Source organism: Hippopotamus amphibius, chromosome 2 (assembly GCF_030028045.1).
Source record: "Hippopotamus amphibius kiboko isolate mHipAmp2 chromosome 2, mHipAmp2.hap2, whole genome shotgun sequence".
In the NCBI taxonomy this organism is placed as follows: Eukaryota; Metazoa; Chordata; class Mammalia; order Artiodactyla; family Hippopotamidae; genus Hippopotamus; species Hippopotamus amphibius.
In genome coordinates this window covers 131,326,547-131,344,440 of record NC_080187.1, presented here as the reverse complement: position 1 = coordinate 131,344,440, position 17,894 = coordinate 131,326,547, and the positions used below count along the sequence as shown (strand labels likewise).

The 17,894-nt window shown below is 33.6% G+C and overlaps 1 protein-coding gene across 13 annotated transcripts in view; it reads left to right on the top strand.

Annotated features, from left to right (window-relative positions):
• MEF2A (myocyte enhancer factor 2A) overlaps window positions 1-17,894 on the top strand; it is a 157,314-nt gene that overhangs the window by 76,305 nt on the left and 63,115 nt on the right. For 11 of the 13 annotated variants that reach the window (XM_057723592.1, XM_057723590.1, XM_057723586.1 and 8 more), the window contains one exon: window positions 8,877-9,080. In XM_057723592.1, coding sequence (XP_057579575.1) covers window positions 8,877-9,080 — 204 coding nt within the window. Of the gene's footprint in view, window positions 1-8,617; window positions 8,681-8,876; window positions 9,081-17,894 lie in introns of those variants that run through there. The other 2 variants (XM_057723589.1, XM_057723593.1) reach the window with 2 other exon arrangements.

Sequence of the window (17,894 nt, the reverse complement as noted above, 5' to 3'; positions counted from 1 at the left end):
ATCTGCCTGCCTGTCTCCAGTATGGGTGGCAGAAGTTGCCCTGGGACCTCAGCTCTCTGAGGGATCTGAGAAGAGTTGTTGATTTTCAGTTTGTTCAGCTTGTTACTTGTTGTTAGGACAGAGTGGCAACTTCCATGAATGTTAAGTGCTAGAGCAGAAACTCAGTCTCTCCTGGACTTTTAAATTCAACAATGATATAAAGATATATCTAAATATATTATGTATATGAAAATCTTTGCAGGTACTTGGGATTTAAAATATAGAAGGTCTCTTAGAGATGGTTCAATCCAACCTTCTTCAATTCAGAGAATTATATTAGTTCCAGATTTGACACAAAATCAGGAAACCTGGTTAGGTTAAAACAAAAGGTGTCTTAGTTTATAGAGGCACTGAATTCTGTAGACTAGCTCTTTTGTCCCATTCTTTTTCTTTATAGTGATACAATACTGGAGTAAAATGATAATTTAAAAATAGATAAAATTTATGTTTATTTTGCTTAATACTGAAAGAGCTTTATTAATACTGATACTTTTTAAATTTAAAGTTCATAATATTTAAAATGAAATTAAATGTTTAATATGTTTAGTAGAAAAATTTATAAGCCTGTTGCAAAACAAAGATTCAGATTTATAGGAGGAATTCTTAGTAATCAAAATAATGGTGGCTGCATAAATCCTGACTGCCAACATAATTTCTCCAAAAGTAAATATAGAAAAACAAGAAGAACAAATAGAATTACATAAAACCTACAACCTTGGCACAACTAGAAGGCAAAGAATGTCTAAAATTCACATTACTTCCAAGTAGAAAATTATTACTGAGTCACCATGTGCTGTTTCTTGAACTTCTACTGTAAGTCTTTGAGGTGAGCAAGCATACATCAGGAAAAAGTATGTGGGAAAGGAGAAGAGGAGACCTTGTTGCTGTCTTAAGATTGATTTGCAATCACTACTAAAAAGAGGGATTCTACACTAAGTCCAAAAATTCTGAAAAATATTCTTTGTAGATCAGAAGAGACCACAGGTAAAGAAAGGACTTAAAATGTATGTGGTGCTCAGGGAAGTGTAATATATAGTCTTGAAAAGGCAATTATTTGAGGGAGAAGAAGGTAAAAAGGAAGGCAAAGGTACTCTTCGGAAAATGCTAGTTGAATGGAAATGAAGAGGTATATATACATGTATATATATATATCCTTCACGAGAAAAGAATATGCAAATAAATATATTTATCAAAGGACACAAGACTCTTCTCGCCACTGCCAGTAGCTCCGCAAAAGCCTTCCGTTAAAGAGACCATACTTAATGCCTTTAAAGGGAGAGGTGCTCTTGAACTAAGAATACTTTAAACCACTCCCCACTGTTAGTTCTTTCCACAGAAATTCAGTGATGCAAACAGTATTCTCCTGTATAAACTATTATAAAGAAGAAAACAAAATGATATTTATAACTATTCAGGTGATAAGATTGTTCCCCCAAACAATGAAAAAGTGGGAAAAAACTGCTATATGACTCTCCAAGCTGAAATAAATTTCCTTAAACAAATATTTAGGAAAGTTACAGACAAAGTCATGATTCAGAATTTTGAAATACTGAGAATGTAAATGGATTTTTTTTAAAAAGCATGGATGAAATAGTAAGTGATTGAACTCCAGAAAGAAAAAAGATGGTCATATTAAAATAAAGACTAAATTACACAGTGACCAAGGAATAATAGATTCAAGTGAAACCTTAATATTAATTGAAGGAAGGAAGGGAAATAACTGAATGAAAAAGAGATAAGTAATTTCAGAAGGTTTGAGAGAAGGTGGTTGAAAAGGGAGATAAAGAAGATCCAACTTGTGTGTAATTGCAGTCCCTGAAGAAGAAAGACAAAATCATAGAACTAGTATTTTTAATTACAGTTTTCATAAATAAGAGAAAGTAACATGCCAAGGATTAGGTGGACCTGCAGAGATCAACTTTGATACATATCCTACTGAAACTATTAGATTTTTAAGATAAAGAAAAAATCCTAAAGGCTTCTAGGTATAACATAACACATTTCTAGTGCAGAGAATTAGACTGGCATCAAATTTTGCAAAATCAAGATATAAAGCAAGGAAACAGTAGAGCAGCATTTTCAAAAAATGCAGGGAAAAAAGTCTGAAGCAAGGATTTCATTTGCAGTCAAGCTGTATTCAAATACAAAGTTTATAAAAACAAGTTTTAACCATACTAGAGCTCAGGGAATTCTGTGCTTATTATTTATTAGTGTGCAATATATTAGAGGATAAGCTTCATACAACTGAGAGATGCTTGAGGAAATAAGCAAAAAGATCCATGACTGACATTTAATATACTTGATTATAGATTTGAGCCTAAAGCAACGATCAGGGCAAGGGTGGAAGAGTACTGTGTTGTATATTATTTATTATATTGCTATGTTTTGACAAAATAGAGATAATGCAACTGAGACATGTTAGGAAAGAAGAGGGAAAGAGGAACGTAGAATAAGCACACTGGTTATTGTTTAGGCAATAGGTGAGAGTTAAAGAATATCATTAAGATTTGACACACCAAATAGTGAAAAATTAAACATGAAAACAGGAGACCAAGGGCATTTTAGAAAGCTGTAACTACAAAGGTAACCACTAGAACAAAAATGCTAATCTTTGTTAATTTTTTTTGTAAATAAAGGAGCAAAGAAAGCACATCATTTAGAGGAAAAAAATAGGAAATATACATAATATGTATAGATATTAAGTATTTATTAAAGTGTTAAAATAACAATGAAATCTCTAAGCATTATCAGTCATACCAATAAATGTGAAAGGGACTGACTCTTTATTAAAAGAAAAAACATTTCCAGTTTAGTTCACAGGCTCCACATATAGGCAAAGAGACACACCTAAAATGGAATGACTAAAAATAAAAGGATGGGAAAAGATATACCAAACAAATGAAAACAATAAAACAGATTATAATACTGATATCAGACAATGAAGACTTGAAAACAAAAAGCACTAAATGGGACAAAGGAAGATGCTTTCAGTGCTGAAAGCTGTAATTCACCTTGAAGGTGTAAGAATTAGGAATATTGATATACTAAATACTGTCTTCATCAAGCAAAAAATGAAAGAGATACAAAGAAACATAAATGGAAACAAACTGATAATAAAATGCTTAAACACAGTAGTCTTAGTATGAAATAGATCAAATGGACAAAAAATAATTGATGATAAACCAGATCTAAACAACATAATCAATAAAATTGACTTTAAGTGATATGTTAAAATTGCTACACTTAGAAAATAGAGTGTACATAGAGCATTCACCAAAATTGATCACGTTAATTACCTAACCAAAGAAACACCAATAAATTCAATAAAGGAGAATATTACAAACATATGTTGATTACCATGTGGTAAAACTAGAAATTAATTTTGTTTGATTTTTTGAAAGCTAATTCTACATGAGAATTTCTTTTTTGAAAAGTTTGTTTTGAAAAGTTTGATGCCAGTCTAACAACTTTTGGGTAAAAAGGGAAATACATAACTAAAATTACATAATTTCTAAAAAAAAAAAGTAATGAAAATAGAACACGTCCATACTTATGGGATATATTTAATGTAGGAATCAGAAGAAAATTCTTAGCCCTAAATACTTTTAGTAGTGAAAGTATAGTAATAAGGCTGTGAGGAAGTAGGCACTGCTGTGCACTGCGCAGATGGGAATACAGATTTGTATAGCCATTTGAGGGGATGACATTTGATGATACCTAAGCATAATTATGTATGCATTTATCTCTTGAGCCCGTCCTTCAGGGTATCAACAAAAGAACTGTCTTTTGTCTATCGATTGTAGGTTTGCTTTTCGTAGTGTGGGTTAGCAATTTAAAAACTACTTGAAGTGTATTCTAAGATTGAGCAAATAAGTAAATGTATTGTGGATAATGGGAACTGGGTTTCTTACTGTTAAGGGAGTTAGAGGTATGGAAAGGGAGAAACCCTATGACAGAGAATTGGAAGTATCATGGATTTTAATGTATTTTGATAAAGAAGTAGATATTGATGTGTGTTTGTGTGTATATGTGTGTACATATACATATTTCCTAGCTCTGTCTGTTAAGAGGGCCTAGAAACAGTTGACACCCTAGTAACTTACCATCCAGATGTTGGTTTCTAAATACAGTTCTCTATCAGAAGGAATCAGAGCTCCCTGGTAAAACAGCTGATTACTAGGGCATGGAAAGAACAGAATGGGGCATGGAAAGAACAGAATGAGCCTGAAACATTTGTGCCAGGAAGTTCAAAGAGTATTGGGAGCATGTCAAATTGACACCAGAAGCTGGCATAGTGGATCTCTCACTGATGAAATAAAAGACAATTGGAACATCAGAATAGATAAAGATATGAAGGAATTATAACCCGTAGAATAAAATAAGAATCCATGCGTTGATGCTGGCATGAATGAATGAATGAGTGAATGAATGAAGGGAAAGGAAAACTCTTAACAGTAAATGCCAATTAGTAAATGTAGATAGAAAAATATAATGGAATTAGCAAATTCCCTTTGACAGCCATCATACTAATGATTTTTCAGGCAGTAATCATCAGTGAATGCTAAAATCAGTTTGTTAAAGTTTGATAAGAAAACAGGATATTTACATAGAGCTCTTCACAATATACTTCTTAATTATAGGAGAAAAATAATAGCTTTGCAGGGGGAAAAAACTGGCAGACACTCCCTTAATCAAGCTAACAATACTAGTTAGGGAGTAGATAGGTATGTGGATTTTCATGAGATGTATTGAGGACACATTGCTTCAAAACTATTCTGTCCAAAATGTACAATCGGATTATAATCAGAAAGAAACATCAGACAAAGCCAAATTGAGATACATACCGTAACATAAATGGCCTGTATTCTGCAAAAGTGCCAAGGTCCTGAAAGACAAAGACTGAACAGTGTTTCAGATTAAAGAGGATGCGATTAAATGCAACATCTGATCCTGGATTGGATTCTGTGCTAGAGGAAAAACAAAAAACACAAACTTTTTTCCCCCCTATAAAGAAAATTAGTGGGACAGTAGAGAAATTTGAGTAAGTTTTGTAGATTAGATAATAGTGCTGTATCCATGTTGGTTTTTATTTTGATAATTGTATTTGTCCTTGTTTTTAGGATAGTATTTAGGGGCAAAGGGACCTTATAACTTACAGCTTAGTCCGAAGGGTTCAGAAAAAAAGTTATGTGTGTTTAGAGAATGCAGACATGGTAAAATGTTAACAGGTAATTTGGTGGAGGGATGTATGAAAGTTTTGTACTACTTTTTGAAAGTTCTCTGTATGTTTGAAATTATTTCAGAATAAAAGTTTAAAAGGATGATAAATTTATAAGAACACAAAGTTAATTTTATATTACTATTCTCATGTAAATTATTAGCAATAAACCAGAGTATTTAAAAACAGACGACACATGGACACCAAAGGGGAAAAGCCGGGGTTGGGGGGGGTTTGGGTGAATTGGGAGTTTGGGATTGCCATGTACACATTAGTAATAAAAAATATATCAAATTGTATACTTTAAATATATGCAGTTTATTGAATGTCAATTGTATCTCAGTAGAAGTTCTTAAAAAAATTTTAATGCAGCAAGTATATTTGGGTGCATCTCAAAATATAAATGATTTTGATTTCATTGTTTGAAAATAGTACATTTTAATAATGGTATTCTTATATTCATTATATTCTTACAATGGTATGATAAAATGCCAAGATTTTGAAAAACATTATGACAATCAGTTAATAAAAATTTAAAACTTTTAAGTGACAGGTGATATGTAAACAAAGTTAATATATAATTGAGAAACTTGGAAAAGTGTAAAACATGGTTAATATACGTGTACAAGGAGCTGTTAGACAAGTAATAAATTATAAAGTAAGAAAATGATCAAAAGATGGGCAGCTTAGGAAAAGCAAATCTCAAAGGACAACAAATATAAAAAGATGTGGAATCACTACTAGTTAGGAAAATGCATATTAAAGAAAAAAGATTTTTATTTTGCACCTAGCAAAAGAGTAGTAACATTTATATGAGAAAATAATGAAATTATTCAAAAGAGTACCTTAGAATTATACCATTTGACTTAAAGACATATCCACGGGGTGTAGTTAAATGAGGAAAACGAAGAGTATTGATAGAGTCCCAGTTTCATAAACTGCTGATGAGATCCCTTATATGTATATACATCTAAATGTGTATATGATTATATGGACTTGAACAAAAATGTAGAATGAAAAATACTAAGTTGAAAATGTGGGTTAAGAGGTTTATGTTGGTTCAAGGAAAAATAGGGAGGCAAGCAAAACACATTATATTCCATATATGCATCCATATAAAGTCATAATTTGTGTATTTATATTATAAGGACTTTTTTAAAAGATTAAATAAAGATAGATTTATTTTTAAAAGAAGAGGGAAGGAACCATTAGAAAGATGTGAAAGTGGGAAAATAGCGAAGTTCCTAAGGTGGAAAGTAACTGGTAGTTAAGGAGAACACAAACACATACACACACGCAGATGCTAGTGCAGCATAATGGGTGTAAGAGAGAGTGATGAGAAATAAGGTCAGATAGTTTGAGGCCAGATCATTTATTTTGTTTCCTTAATGAGTTTGGTTATTACTTTCAGTGCAGTGAAAAACTCTAAACTCCTGCTTACATATTTTGATTTGTGTTTCAAATCTATCACTCTGTCAGGTTTGTAGCAAATATACTGTGGGGTACAGTAGTAAAGCAGGAAATGTAATAAGGTGATTAGATAAATAATACACATGAGAGATTATGAAACTTAACCCACGGCAGTATAGTGTTGTAGATGGAAGTGGATAGACTGGGGATACGTTTTAGAGGTGGAGGTAACACAATTTGCTGAGGGATTGTGATAAGCGGGATCAAGGATAACTTAAATATTTGGTTTTGTTTGAATGGATCACGGTGCTGTTTGCTGAGATGGAAAAGACTGTGGAAAGAGCATATTTGTTGCCTTTAAAATTGTGAAGCTGGATGCAGTCACCTGGCAGGACTGTGAGGATAAAGAGGAAAAAGGGAGCCCAAATCTAAAGCTCACAGGTAGTTCAATATGTAGAGGTTGAGCAGAGGAAGAGGGTATAGCTCTAAAGGCTGAGAAGAAACAGTCAGTGAAGTAGGAGCAAATCCAGAACAGTGTTGTGCCATAAACAACTGCAAAGGAAAATGTTTGAAGGGCGAGAATATGGTCAGCTTTGTCAAATGAGATATATAGGAAGATAAGAAAGAAAATGACCATTGACTGTAATCAGGGAAATTGAAGGACACTATGATGATATTGACAAGTCTTAGTGGAATGTGGGGACTGGAAGTCTGACTGCAGTAGGTTGAGGAGAGAATAGGTATTGAGAAGTTAGAGGCAACAACTATAGACATTTCTTGGAGAATGGGCTAATGGGACAAATAAGCCAAGTTATAGTGTCAGGCAGTGTTAAGTGGTAGTTGAGATTTATGGTCATCAGTTTAGAAACACAAGGGGGATGTGGGTGTGAGTGTGCACGCACACTTCTGTTCCCAGTAATTGTCAGCTACTTGCATAAAGATACAGAGATAATTGGGCAGATGTATAGGGGGGTCAGTACTTGGTTGGGGTTGTGCTAAGCAAGTATCTTATTGAGAATAGTAAAGGAGTTAGGTGTTTTTGCAAAGGAGTGAAAAATAGTGATGGACCATGGAATCTAAAGAGAGAAGAAAGGGCATGAGAATATGTAGATTGTAACAAAGTAGTGAGGTAAATCTATTGAAGGACTTGAAGGTTAAAGAATTTCTGGAGAGATAATACAAAATAGGAGAGTTGCATAGGAGGCAGTCAAAGTGGAATGCATGAAATTGAGGTTTTGGAGGTGATGTGATTATTGTTTATGGCAGAGTTAAGGTGTGACAGTAGGAGTGCTTGACTTGTGGCAGTTGATCATTTTGGAGGTTGGGAGATAGAAGAACTAAGAGGCTAAGGTATTTGCACTAATCTTTTACACAGATGCTGAAATCACCAGAGATAAAAGCAGGATTAGGAAGAGAAGTAGTTATGTGATACTTACCAGTGCATGAGGGAGAGAGTGACCAGGGGGTCACCACAAGAAAGGTTATTGGGTAGTATAAATTTCATGGTTTGAGCTTCAAAATATCTGGGGTTTTCAGAGAAGAAGTAAGGAAAACTGAGGAGAGAATGGGGAGCAAAAGGGACATATCTTCCAGAACCTTGAGTATAGTATTTTAAAACAAACATAGTATTTTAAAACAAACAAACAAATTAGTCTCTATTTGAGAGGGTTTCAGGTGACAGATTTCAGTTAAAGAAAGAAATATTCAAAGAAGAATTTGAGGACATTGGGGAATTTGCTGATCTAGACTGAAATTCAGTGGGTGCGATAGAAGGGCTTGGAAAGGAGGAGAAGTATAAGATTAATGGATGTACTTTATTGTTTAAGGATTAAAGTCTAAGAAATGATGGATTACTTGAGGGGGAACTTGAGTTTTGTAATGCTATTTCAAACTGGATGATAAGAGGCCACTGATCGACTGTTTTCTTCTCTGGTTCTTTGCCCACTGCAGTGGAGTGGCAGCCAAGGATAAAGGAAGCCTCCTCAGGAGACTGCTCTATCAGAGCCGTTGGAGGTGCAAGACATAAATAGGACTGTAGGCCTTTGGCAAATTGGGGAAGACGGCTCATGTGGAGTATGACGCTAGGAACCTTTTTCACCTTTGAAATCAGACTCAGTATTAAAAGAGAACTCATCTTCAGGTAGCCTATACTCAAGTACTACTAATACTTTTAATAAAAAAACACTTTTTGGTTTTTTTTATTGTCTAGGTCACTTTTACAAAGAGAAAGTTTGGATTAATGAAGAAAGCCTATGAACTTAGTGTGCTCTGTGACTGTGAAATAGCACTCATCATTTTCAACAGCTCTAACAAATTGTTTCAGTATGCCAGCACTGATATGGACAAAGTTCTTCTCAAGTATACAGAATATAATGAACCTCACGAAAGCAGAACCAACTCGGATATTGTTGAGGTAACACATATATCTAGTAATGCCTGAATTGCAGATAATAAATCTTCATTTAATAACTAACTGTCAGTTTGCTTTTTATATCCAAAGTATGTCAGTTATAGATGTATCTTTTCTCCGAATCGTTTCTTACAAGGATCTAATTATTGCTATATGAGGACCCATTTACGTTATAAGCATATCCTAATCATTGAGAAAAAATAAACTAGGCTGTTGTACCGTATACGTCAGTATAATCTAACATTTCGTCTGTGATTACTTAATTTTGTATGAATTTTAAAATTAATGTTATAAGAAACTATCACTTTGGACAGCATGAAGTTATAGTTTTAACATGTCTTAATTATTTCATTACCTCAGTGATTACCCACAGCTTTAAAAACTAATGAAACAGAAGGAAATGATGTAAATACTATTTCTATTTTGTTAATAGTGCTTTGTGAAGGGAGCATGGTCTCGTTTCGGCATCTCTCGTAGTTCTGCCAACCTAACCAAGTGAAAATACAAGGAGTTTTTTAGAATTATTTTTAATCTATTCAGAAAGTGTTTTAAGGCAAAACCTTCAAAAAGGAGAACCTATATACTTTCCCCTTTATTTTCTGTTGCAAAAATCTTCTTATAAAAGATAACTTTCTATGTATATTTCTAATAGCGTTTTTTTAAGCTCTTTATTGGAATATAATTGCTTTATCTAATAGCATTTTAAATTAGCATTCTTATTTACTTTTATCTTTTTTGTTTATACTTAGAGGTTTTATTTTTGTTCAAAACAGGGATTTTTTTTTCCACTGCTTGAAAAGACATATATGTTTACTTAGTTTTGTAATGTTCAAAAACTGTTCCAATAAATTAGATTTCCTTGGTTAAAGTACTGAAATCATGGGAAATGATGTGCAACTAGCCATAAAAGAAGAAATGATGTCCCAATTTAGATTTTATTTGAGAAATTGAAATTAAGATAGAGAAATATACTTTATTTTATTGGGTAGAAATCTAATTTATTTGTCTCCACAGATTATGTTATAGTTCTGAAAATGCATTTTAAATTTCCTCTATTTTTCTGCCTTAACCATTCCTTTTTGGACAGTAATTGATTGTTAAGGGAAAAAAAATTCTACTACTTTTATTAGAAAAACACATTTTTTAGCAATTAATCAGTTGTTTGAAATGAAAAGTAAAAGTATAGTATAATTACAGCTACGATTCCTCTGCTGTTTGATTTTCCCACCATTTTATTTAAGTGGCTCACTCACTTAAGTGTTTATGAAGCTCTTGATCTTGCTTTTGTTGATCACTTCAGTTAAACTACATGGTTACATCTTTAGCCAAGCTCCTTAGCGCAGTTATGTTTTAATCAATTGTAAGTTATTTTTTATATCATTTAGCTTTTATGGTATATCTTATAACTTATGTGCAATATAAACTATTTAGTAGACCCTTTCCCTGTTATATATCATAATGCAACTGTAATTTTGTAAATGAAGGGATCTTCGTTTGAGTAAGCTTCATAAGAGACTTTGTAACTGGATTTCCTTGAAACAGAAGGTATCCCTGGTGTTTAGTTTAAAATGACATCTTATTTTAAAAACCGCTATGTCTTACCAAAAACTCCACAGCCGTAAGTCAAGCGAAGAAATTGAGTTGACTTTAATAGTATCAGCAAATAGATATTCAGGCTAGTTTCATTGTAGAAGGCAACCACCTCCTTAACCCTAATTACTCTGCTCTTTCATTGCAGCAGTTGTTGTTCTTGGCCCCCGGAAGTTCTTGGGTACTTCGCACAGCCTAAAGCTTACTTCCTTAGAGAATGTGAAGAGTATAGTGTGATTTAATCCTCACAGACTTTTCACACCACCTCAGTCTTCATCTCTGTTGTGGTCAGCAGTCAAAGTGTAAGAGAGTAAACCCAAACAATTTTTAGCACTGTCCTATGTTATAGTTTGCTTCAGTATGAAGGAAAATTTTTGCAACTCAATTATCAATTGCCATTTTGATGTTTTATTTTTTTAGTTGAATTTCTTAGATATAAGTGAACATGAATCTTACCAGTAGCTCTTTTTGAAGTTCTGAATTATATAAATACAAGACACTTATGTAAATACAAAACAGAAGACACATTGGATTATAAGGGATTTAATTTGTTGTGGTAGGATAAGATTACAAGGCTTAATTCACCTTTCTTGTATGTTAATGTGTTACTGAGTTAACCTTCATTATAAGACAATAGTGGTTACCCTTGTAAGATAGTCTTTCTTCCACATGTAAAGGTGATGCAACTACATCCTCACTAGTGTTGTATACATACCTGAGTTCTGTTTACCAGTTGTAGTGATGGCTTTATACTAATGCAGTTGCCAAGATTGCTGTGAACCAAAGTTAACAGGATAAGAGTAATGATAAGTACTTATATAGAGCTTCCTATGGGCCACTTTCTAAGTGCTTTACAAATATCTAAGGATATTTTCAGAATATCATTTTAAGTACTTTTTCCTTTTACATATAGTTTCCTTTCAAACAGTTGTAGTAATTGGAAGCAAACTTTTTGATGTGCATGTGTTCATTTGACAAAAATATTTGAGGGACTCCTTGTGTGCCAGGGACTCTGCAAAGTGATGTTATTTAGAGATTCTAATTCAACCCACAAGACTTTTTTTTCCTACCTATAGTTTTGTAAACCATTGAGATACACTTTTAACGACTGAAGATTTTATATTAAACTTCTGACAAGTTGGTTCTGGACTCTTTGGCCATCTTGTGATGTACTCATTTGCTGAGTACATCAGCAGTAAATGGAGGCATGAACAACTATAAATGATCTACTTTAGAGTGTTTCCTTATGCAGTATGACCAACAGTGAAACTAACTGAAAACTTTGTGAACAGCTTTCATAAGGCCTCTAAGCTGAATTCACCCGTTTTCCTGTTTGCATATATGTTAGTCTTTAAAATTAGCAGGATTTTACTTTCTGCCATAACTAAAATATTCTTTGACAGAATCTTGAGTATATTAAGTTGAAGTCTTCTGTAGATGTATCAATATTTCTGTCCTGTTGGATCCTACATACAGGCCCTTCTGGGATGTACTGTGAAGAGAGGAGGGATGGGTACCCTGTGCTCCTTACCACATCTGCACAGTCTACAGCATAAGGTTGCACACGGTTTTGCCTGTGGGATCAGATCTAGTATGTTTTCTGGGAGCACTATAGAATAAATATAGTAAAAATAGAATTAGTTGGTATTTGAATATTGTGATGATAAACAGAGGAAGACATGATGCTCACATTTATCTACCTTTCAATATTTAACCACAAGTATTAGAAACACATCTACAGAATGGTGTTTTCTAGCTTTGCTTTTCCTTGTTTCATTTTATTTATATTTTAAAACTATTCTCTTATAATTTTAATCAGTTTTAACATTTTAATCATAGTTGATAAGAATTTTTTCTGTATAGCTTTTTTTAATCAACAGCATTTACATATTTTAAATTGCATTTAGTTATTTTAAATTAAAGTCTGTAATGTCTTAGATGTATGTATCTCCTATGTTGGGAAAGCTAAATACATGAAAGTGGAAACTTACACATAGGTAAATTAGGAGATTGTCATTGGGATAAACTTTGTAAGAGACTTCATAACTGAATTTCTTTGAAAGCATAGTATTACTGCTGTAGTTAAAGTGACATCTTGTTTGAAAATGTTTGTGTACTGCTTTTCAGGAATATATTCCTTTCAAAAAATGAGTTTTACTACTTTATTCCCTATAGTTCATTAGAAAACATCAAAGATAAACATTGGATTGGTCAAAAAGTTCCTTCATAGCATCGCACGGAAAAACCCGAACGAACTTTTTGGCCGACCCAGTATCCTTTTATGTTGGTAAGCACTTACACAAAGAAAGGTGCAGGTTTTTGTTTGGTCCTACAAAAAGTAGTAATTTAATTGAAATATACAAAGAAAATGTTATAACCCCTAAATCTTCTTTTCAGTATTTTTTTGTTTTTATAAAAACTTGTGAACTATATTATGTAATTTTTAAGAACATTAGATATATCCTAGAGTATCAGGAACTAGAAATGAAAATCACCAATATAATTAGTTGCCATTATTCATTCACATGTGTGTATAAATTGAATTTATACTAAATAAAAGCCTAGCACCAATAGAAGGATTCTGCATCAAAATAAAAATTATGCTGAAGGCGTGACGTGAGGAGGTTAGTAGCCACTACACAATAAATGCCTGAGATTACTTTTGTATCTACTTTTCTTTCACTTTGCAATAATATTTGAAATATTAAATATTTCTGCTCATAATATATTTAAAATAGTGACTTGGTGGCATTGAACATTCAGTAAATAGCTTGTGTGATGATTCAGATTATTGTGCTGTTATTTAGGGATGTAAATACAGGGGCCATGGCCATTTATTTCTCATATTAATTACTGTCTTGTGAACTGTTCCCAAATAGAGGTATTTCTTCACCACAGGAATACTACAGTACTTAAAAAAATTTTTTGACTTGCATTATCTCATTTGATCTTTATATCCAAGGTAAGCTTTTTTAGAGGCAGAAATTGAGACTAGGGTTAAGTGACTTGCCCAGAGTCATGTAGCAGTTTAGTGGAAGAACTGAAATTAGAACCGGGGTCTTTAACATTATCCCCTCCCTTTGTGCCCCAGTTTACTGAATCCATTGGAACTCTGGGACATTTCACTATAAATACATAAGATTTTATACATGTACCAGTAATGTATAACATGTAGCAAACATGAATAAGTTTTCCTCAATAATGAACAGAAACTTAATTGCAACAGGAAAATATACAACATTTATCAAGTACTTATTATGACCTGGTACTCTTCCCAGGGCTTTTATTTATATTATCTTATATTATTGAATCCCTCTAATTATCCCCATTTTATAGTTGAGGAAATTGAGGCATCGTGATAAATGAAGTAAAATGATAATTTGCATTCTAAAGGGGGAGAAGATCTGCTTTTTTGAGTCTTAATAGTTCTTCCCTGCTTTCAAATTACAAAGGAATTTGGAAATAACATCTCAAAGAAAGGAAGATAGGGAATCAGTGTAAGATGCATCTATCAATTATTAAACAAACACAGCTGGTAGTAAAGCGATCATGCCAGGAGCACGGTATTCAAAACCAGTGGTGCTCACAGTGCGGTGCCTCGACCAGCAGCATCAGGGCCACCAGGGCACTTGTTAGACTCTAAGTGCTCGGGCCCCACCTCAGACCTACTGAACCAGAAGCTTTTGAGATGAGGCCTAAGCAATCCTGTGTTAACTTGAATTAACATGTCCTAAGTGCAATGAGACTAAAAGCTTCAAGTTAACATGCAGTCTCTTGGCAGTGGTTATCCAGCTTTTAAAATATTTTTATCCCTAAGACTAACCTCTGAAATACTTTCAAGCAGTGAGCAAGCACAAACTGTAACTTTTCAGGCCTTCTACAGAGCAGTTCAAAATAGCATGCTGATACTGGTGTGAATTGCAAACTAGGGAACACATTTTTAATGGGTGACCTTTTGATTCAATTCTGTATGGTTATAAGTGCTCCTTTGAGTGTATTTAGGGGCTCTGGTGGGATGTGTGGGGAGATGGACTCCAGTTCCTCAGTTGAGCGAAAAGAAAGATAAATGACTTTTGTCTCCTGAGATCATCTAGTTACAGAACTGGAGGCATGATTATGTTTAGATTTGCTGACAATATTATTATGTCCTCCGAGAGCCTTTTTGAGCCAGTTTTTTTCTTCCCATGTTACAGATGAGGAATGGAACAGACAGGGAGTGTTTAAGAGGCTTGCCTAATGTTTTACAGGGCTACAGTGGAGCGGCAGGGAAAGGGAAAAAATAATGAAACATCTGAAGACAAGACAAAGCTTCCCTCCACCTCCAGCCCCCTGCCCTGCTCTTTTATTCCTAACAGAGCCTGAAGCAGCAGGACGGTGATTCACAGGGTGAGGCACGCAATCCTCATGGCCCTCCTCCTCTTCCCACATGTCCTGCACCATCACCTCACACAGCAATCACCGTAGCTCTTGCAATTTCAGTTTTACTGTTTTCATTTTGCTATGTATTTAAATATTATTATTTATCATACAATTATTAGTTTCCATTTATGTGCTTTTTATAAGGAACTATGCATCTCTGCGTGTGATTTTTATTTTCTTGAGGTCAGGTTTTTCTCCATCAGAGATTGATGTTGCTGATATATAAACCAGGAGTTCATGGGTGAAAAGGGTGGTGTGTGTATATATATGTATATATCATTTGATAATATAGTTCACATTTCTGAAATGCATTTCTTGTGATTATTGATGAATACCTTTGTATCCTTTTTATGTCCCTATGTGTCATGGATTGAATGTTTTAGTACTTACAGTGAGATACATTGTTCTTTTTTCTTGGGAAGTTCTTTGATACACTGACTAAATTTTTGACCAGTGAGAGAAGGGGAGGGTACAGAGGATTGGGAGAGTGGTCAGAGAAAACTTCCTCTAGTGGTGACACCATCACCTGAGTCCTTTGAAGGATAGGGTTGGGAAGAGAAAAGGGGTTAGAAGAAAGGTGTTGTAGGTCTGGGGGACAGCTTATGTGAAAATGAGACATAGCATACTTATTTTATAGAGTTAAAATCAGCTATGAATAGCTGAAGTGTAATGTGATGAGTGGAAATAGCTAAAACCTGAGAAGTAAACCAGATTCCGAAGAGATGTACAGTGCCCTTGACTTTCTCCTGGAGGTTTGGGAACCTACTGAAAGAGCCTAATAGAATAGCTGCCTGTGTTTTACTGACTGTCTTGCACACCCAAGCTGTAAATGCTGTTAGAATTGCATTGTAATGTTTTTTGAAAGGAGTTGAAGAGAAGTGAAGAGAAAAGAGTAAAAGTATTGAATGTAATGCATTATTTCTTCATTTTTTAATTTATTGAACTGATACTTATCATATTGTGTGTGAGGCATTGTATTGGACACTGGGAATGTGGCGGTAACTGGCTATATTTCTTCTGTTTCCCTAACAAGATTGTGGGTGGATATTTTATTATCTTACTTCAGAAATCTCTTTGTTGGATACACTTCAGTATGGATTCAAGGCACTTAGAATCCCAAGATTTTGATGTTTACCACCAAACATTAACCATTTAGCATATAAATATTGTATTACTATTAGAGCTAGAAGCTTATTTAGAGCAAAAGGTGGAGTACTTACTGTATTTAACAATGTTATGGCTATGCCTGAAAAATGAGATACATATCTGTAGTCTAAGTGGTATTTCAGTTCTCTTATATAAAGGTAGCTAATGTAGACATGCAGTTTAAAAAAAAAACCCAAAACAAAACCAGGCCATTCGATTAATTAGAAATTAAGGAGATAGCTATATAATTTTTATATTTATTTTGAAGTTATTCTTGTAGCCCAGTCCTGAGAGGAGCTCAGTTTTGGAATCTAGAGTCTAAAGCAAGATATATTCTTGGCATAGATAGTCATAACTGTACTTTTTAATTTACAATTATGCAGTCAGTGCCGTACCTATAAACAATTCTGAATGATAGTATGTACGTACATTATAATTATCTAGGTTTTTGTTTGATGGGTTGATTCACAACTTTTAATGTATGCTTTAATCCTTGTGTATCCTAAGGCTATTCTATAAAGAATGTCATTAATGTCTAGGCACGTTGGTTGTGATTACATTTATTTATTCAAATAATATTTCTAGTAGTTCTTATTTTAGTTCATTAACACAAAAATACTAAAAGGTAAACTTTTAATACTGTTTTGAAAATGTTAGTGATTTTTCATTTTTTTATTTTTTTATTTTTTGGGGGGTACACCAAGTTCAATCATCTGTTTTTATACACATATCCCCGTATTCCCTCCCTTCCTTGACTCCCCCCACCTCGAGTCCCCCAGTGTTAGTGATTTTTAAAACTTGGTGAATAATCTGTATGCTTGAGTGTCAGCAAATGTACAAAAGCTTGAGTATTCGTATTGGAATTTACCTCTTGTAATTCAGCGGAGAATATTTTTCTGTCAGACTTTGGTTCTATACAAATTTTCTTTTCATATAACTGGTTATTTTGTGGTCATTTCTGAAAACCTCAGAAATGTTTATGTTTGGCAAAAAGGACTTAGAAATATCAACTAGTATTTGTACAGGAATTTTAAAACTCAGCTTGCTTCTTTACGCCACCAGCGATCATATAGGATTATCTCATAATATTATATAATTAAAAATATTGTTATTGCTATTTTCCACATTTGTATCGCTGAATTAAGTTTTTAAAAATTGTTCTGTTACATTGAGATGTAAAAAAACCTACCAGTTATTATGTTCGGTAGGACAGTAGAAAGTAAGGGTTTAGGTGGCTATCTAGGTCTTTTGTTAAAAGTGTTATTATAATTCTCAAATCCTATTATTTGATATTTCATTTATTAACAATTCAGATATAATTAGTATTACAATTAGCATTTCTTGACTATATTAATCAGTTACTTACTGGATGCTTTAGGGTATACCTATAGAAAAAAAATAAACCAATATTTACTTCACATCATACACAAAATTTCTGTGGAATAGAGAGTTTGCATAGGGGAATAATAAAGGTACAGTTGATGGAATGCCTTGAATACCAGGCTGTGACATTTGACATTTGTCCTATGGGCATTGGGCAGCGGTTAGAGGTGTTTAAAAGTTTAGGTAGTCAAATAGTTGTTTTGAGAGTACTAATCTGACAGCAGATAACTAACATTTTAAAAAGAAGTATATAGTTTTAAAAATTGTTACCTCATCTCT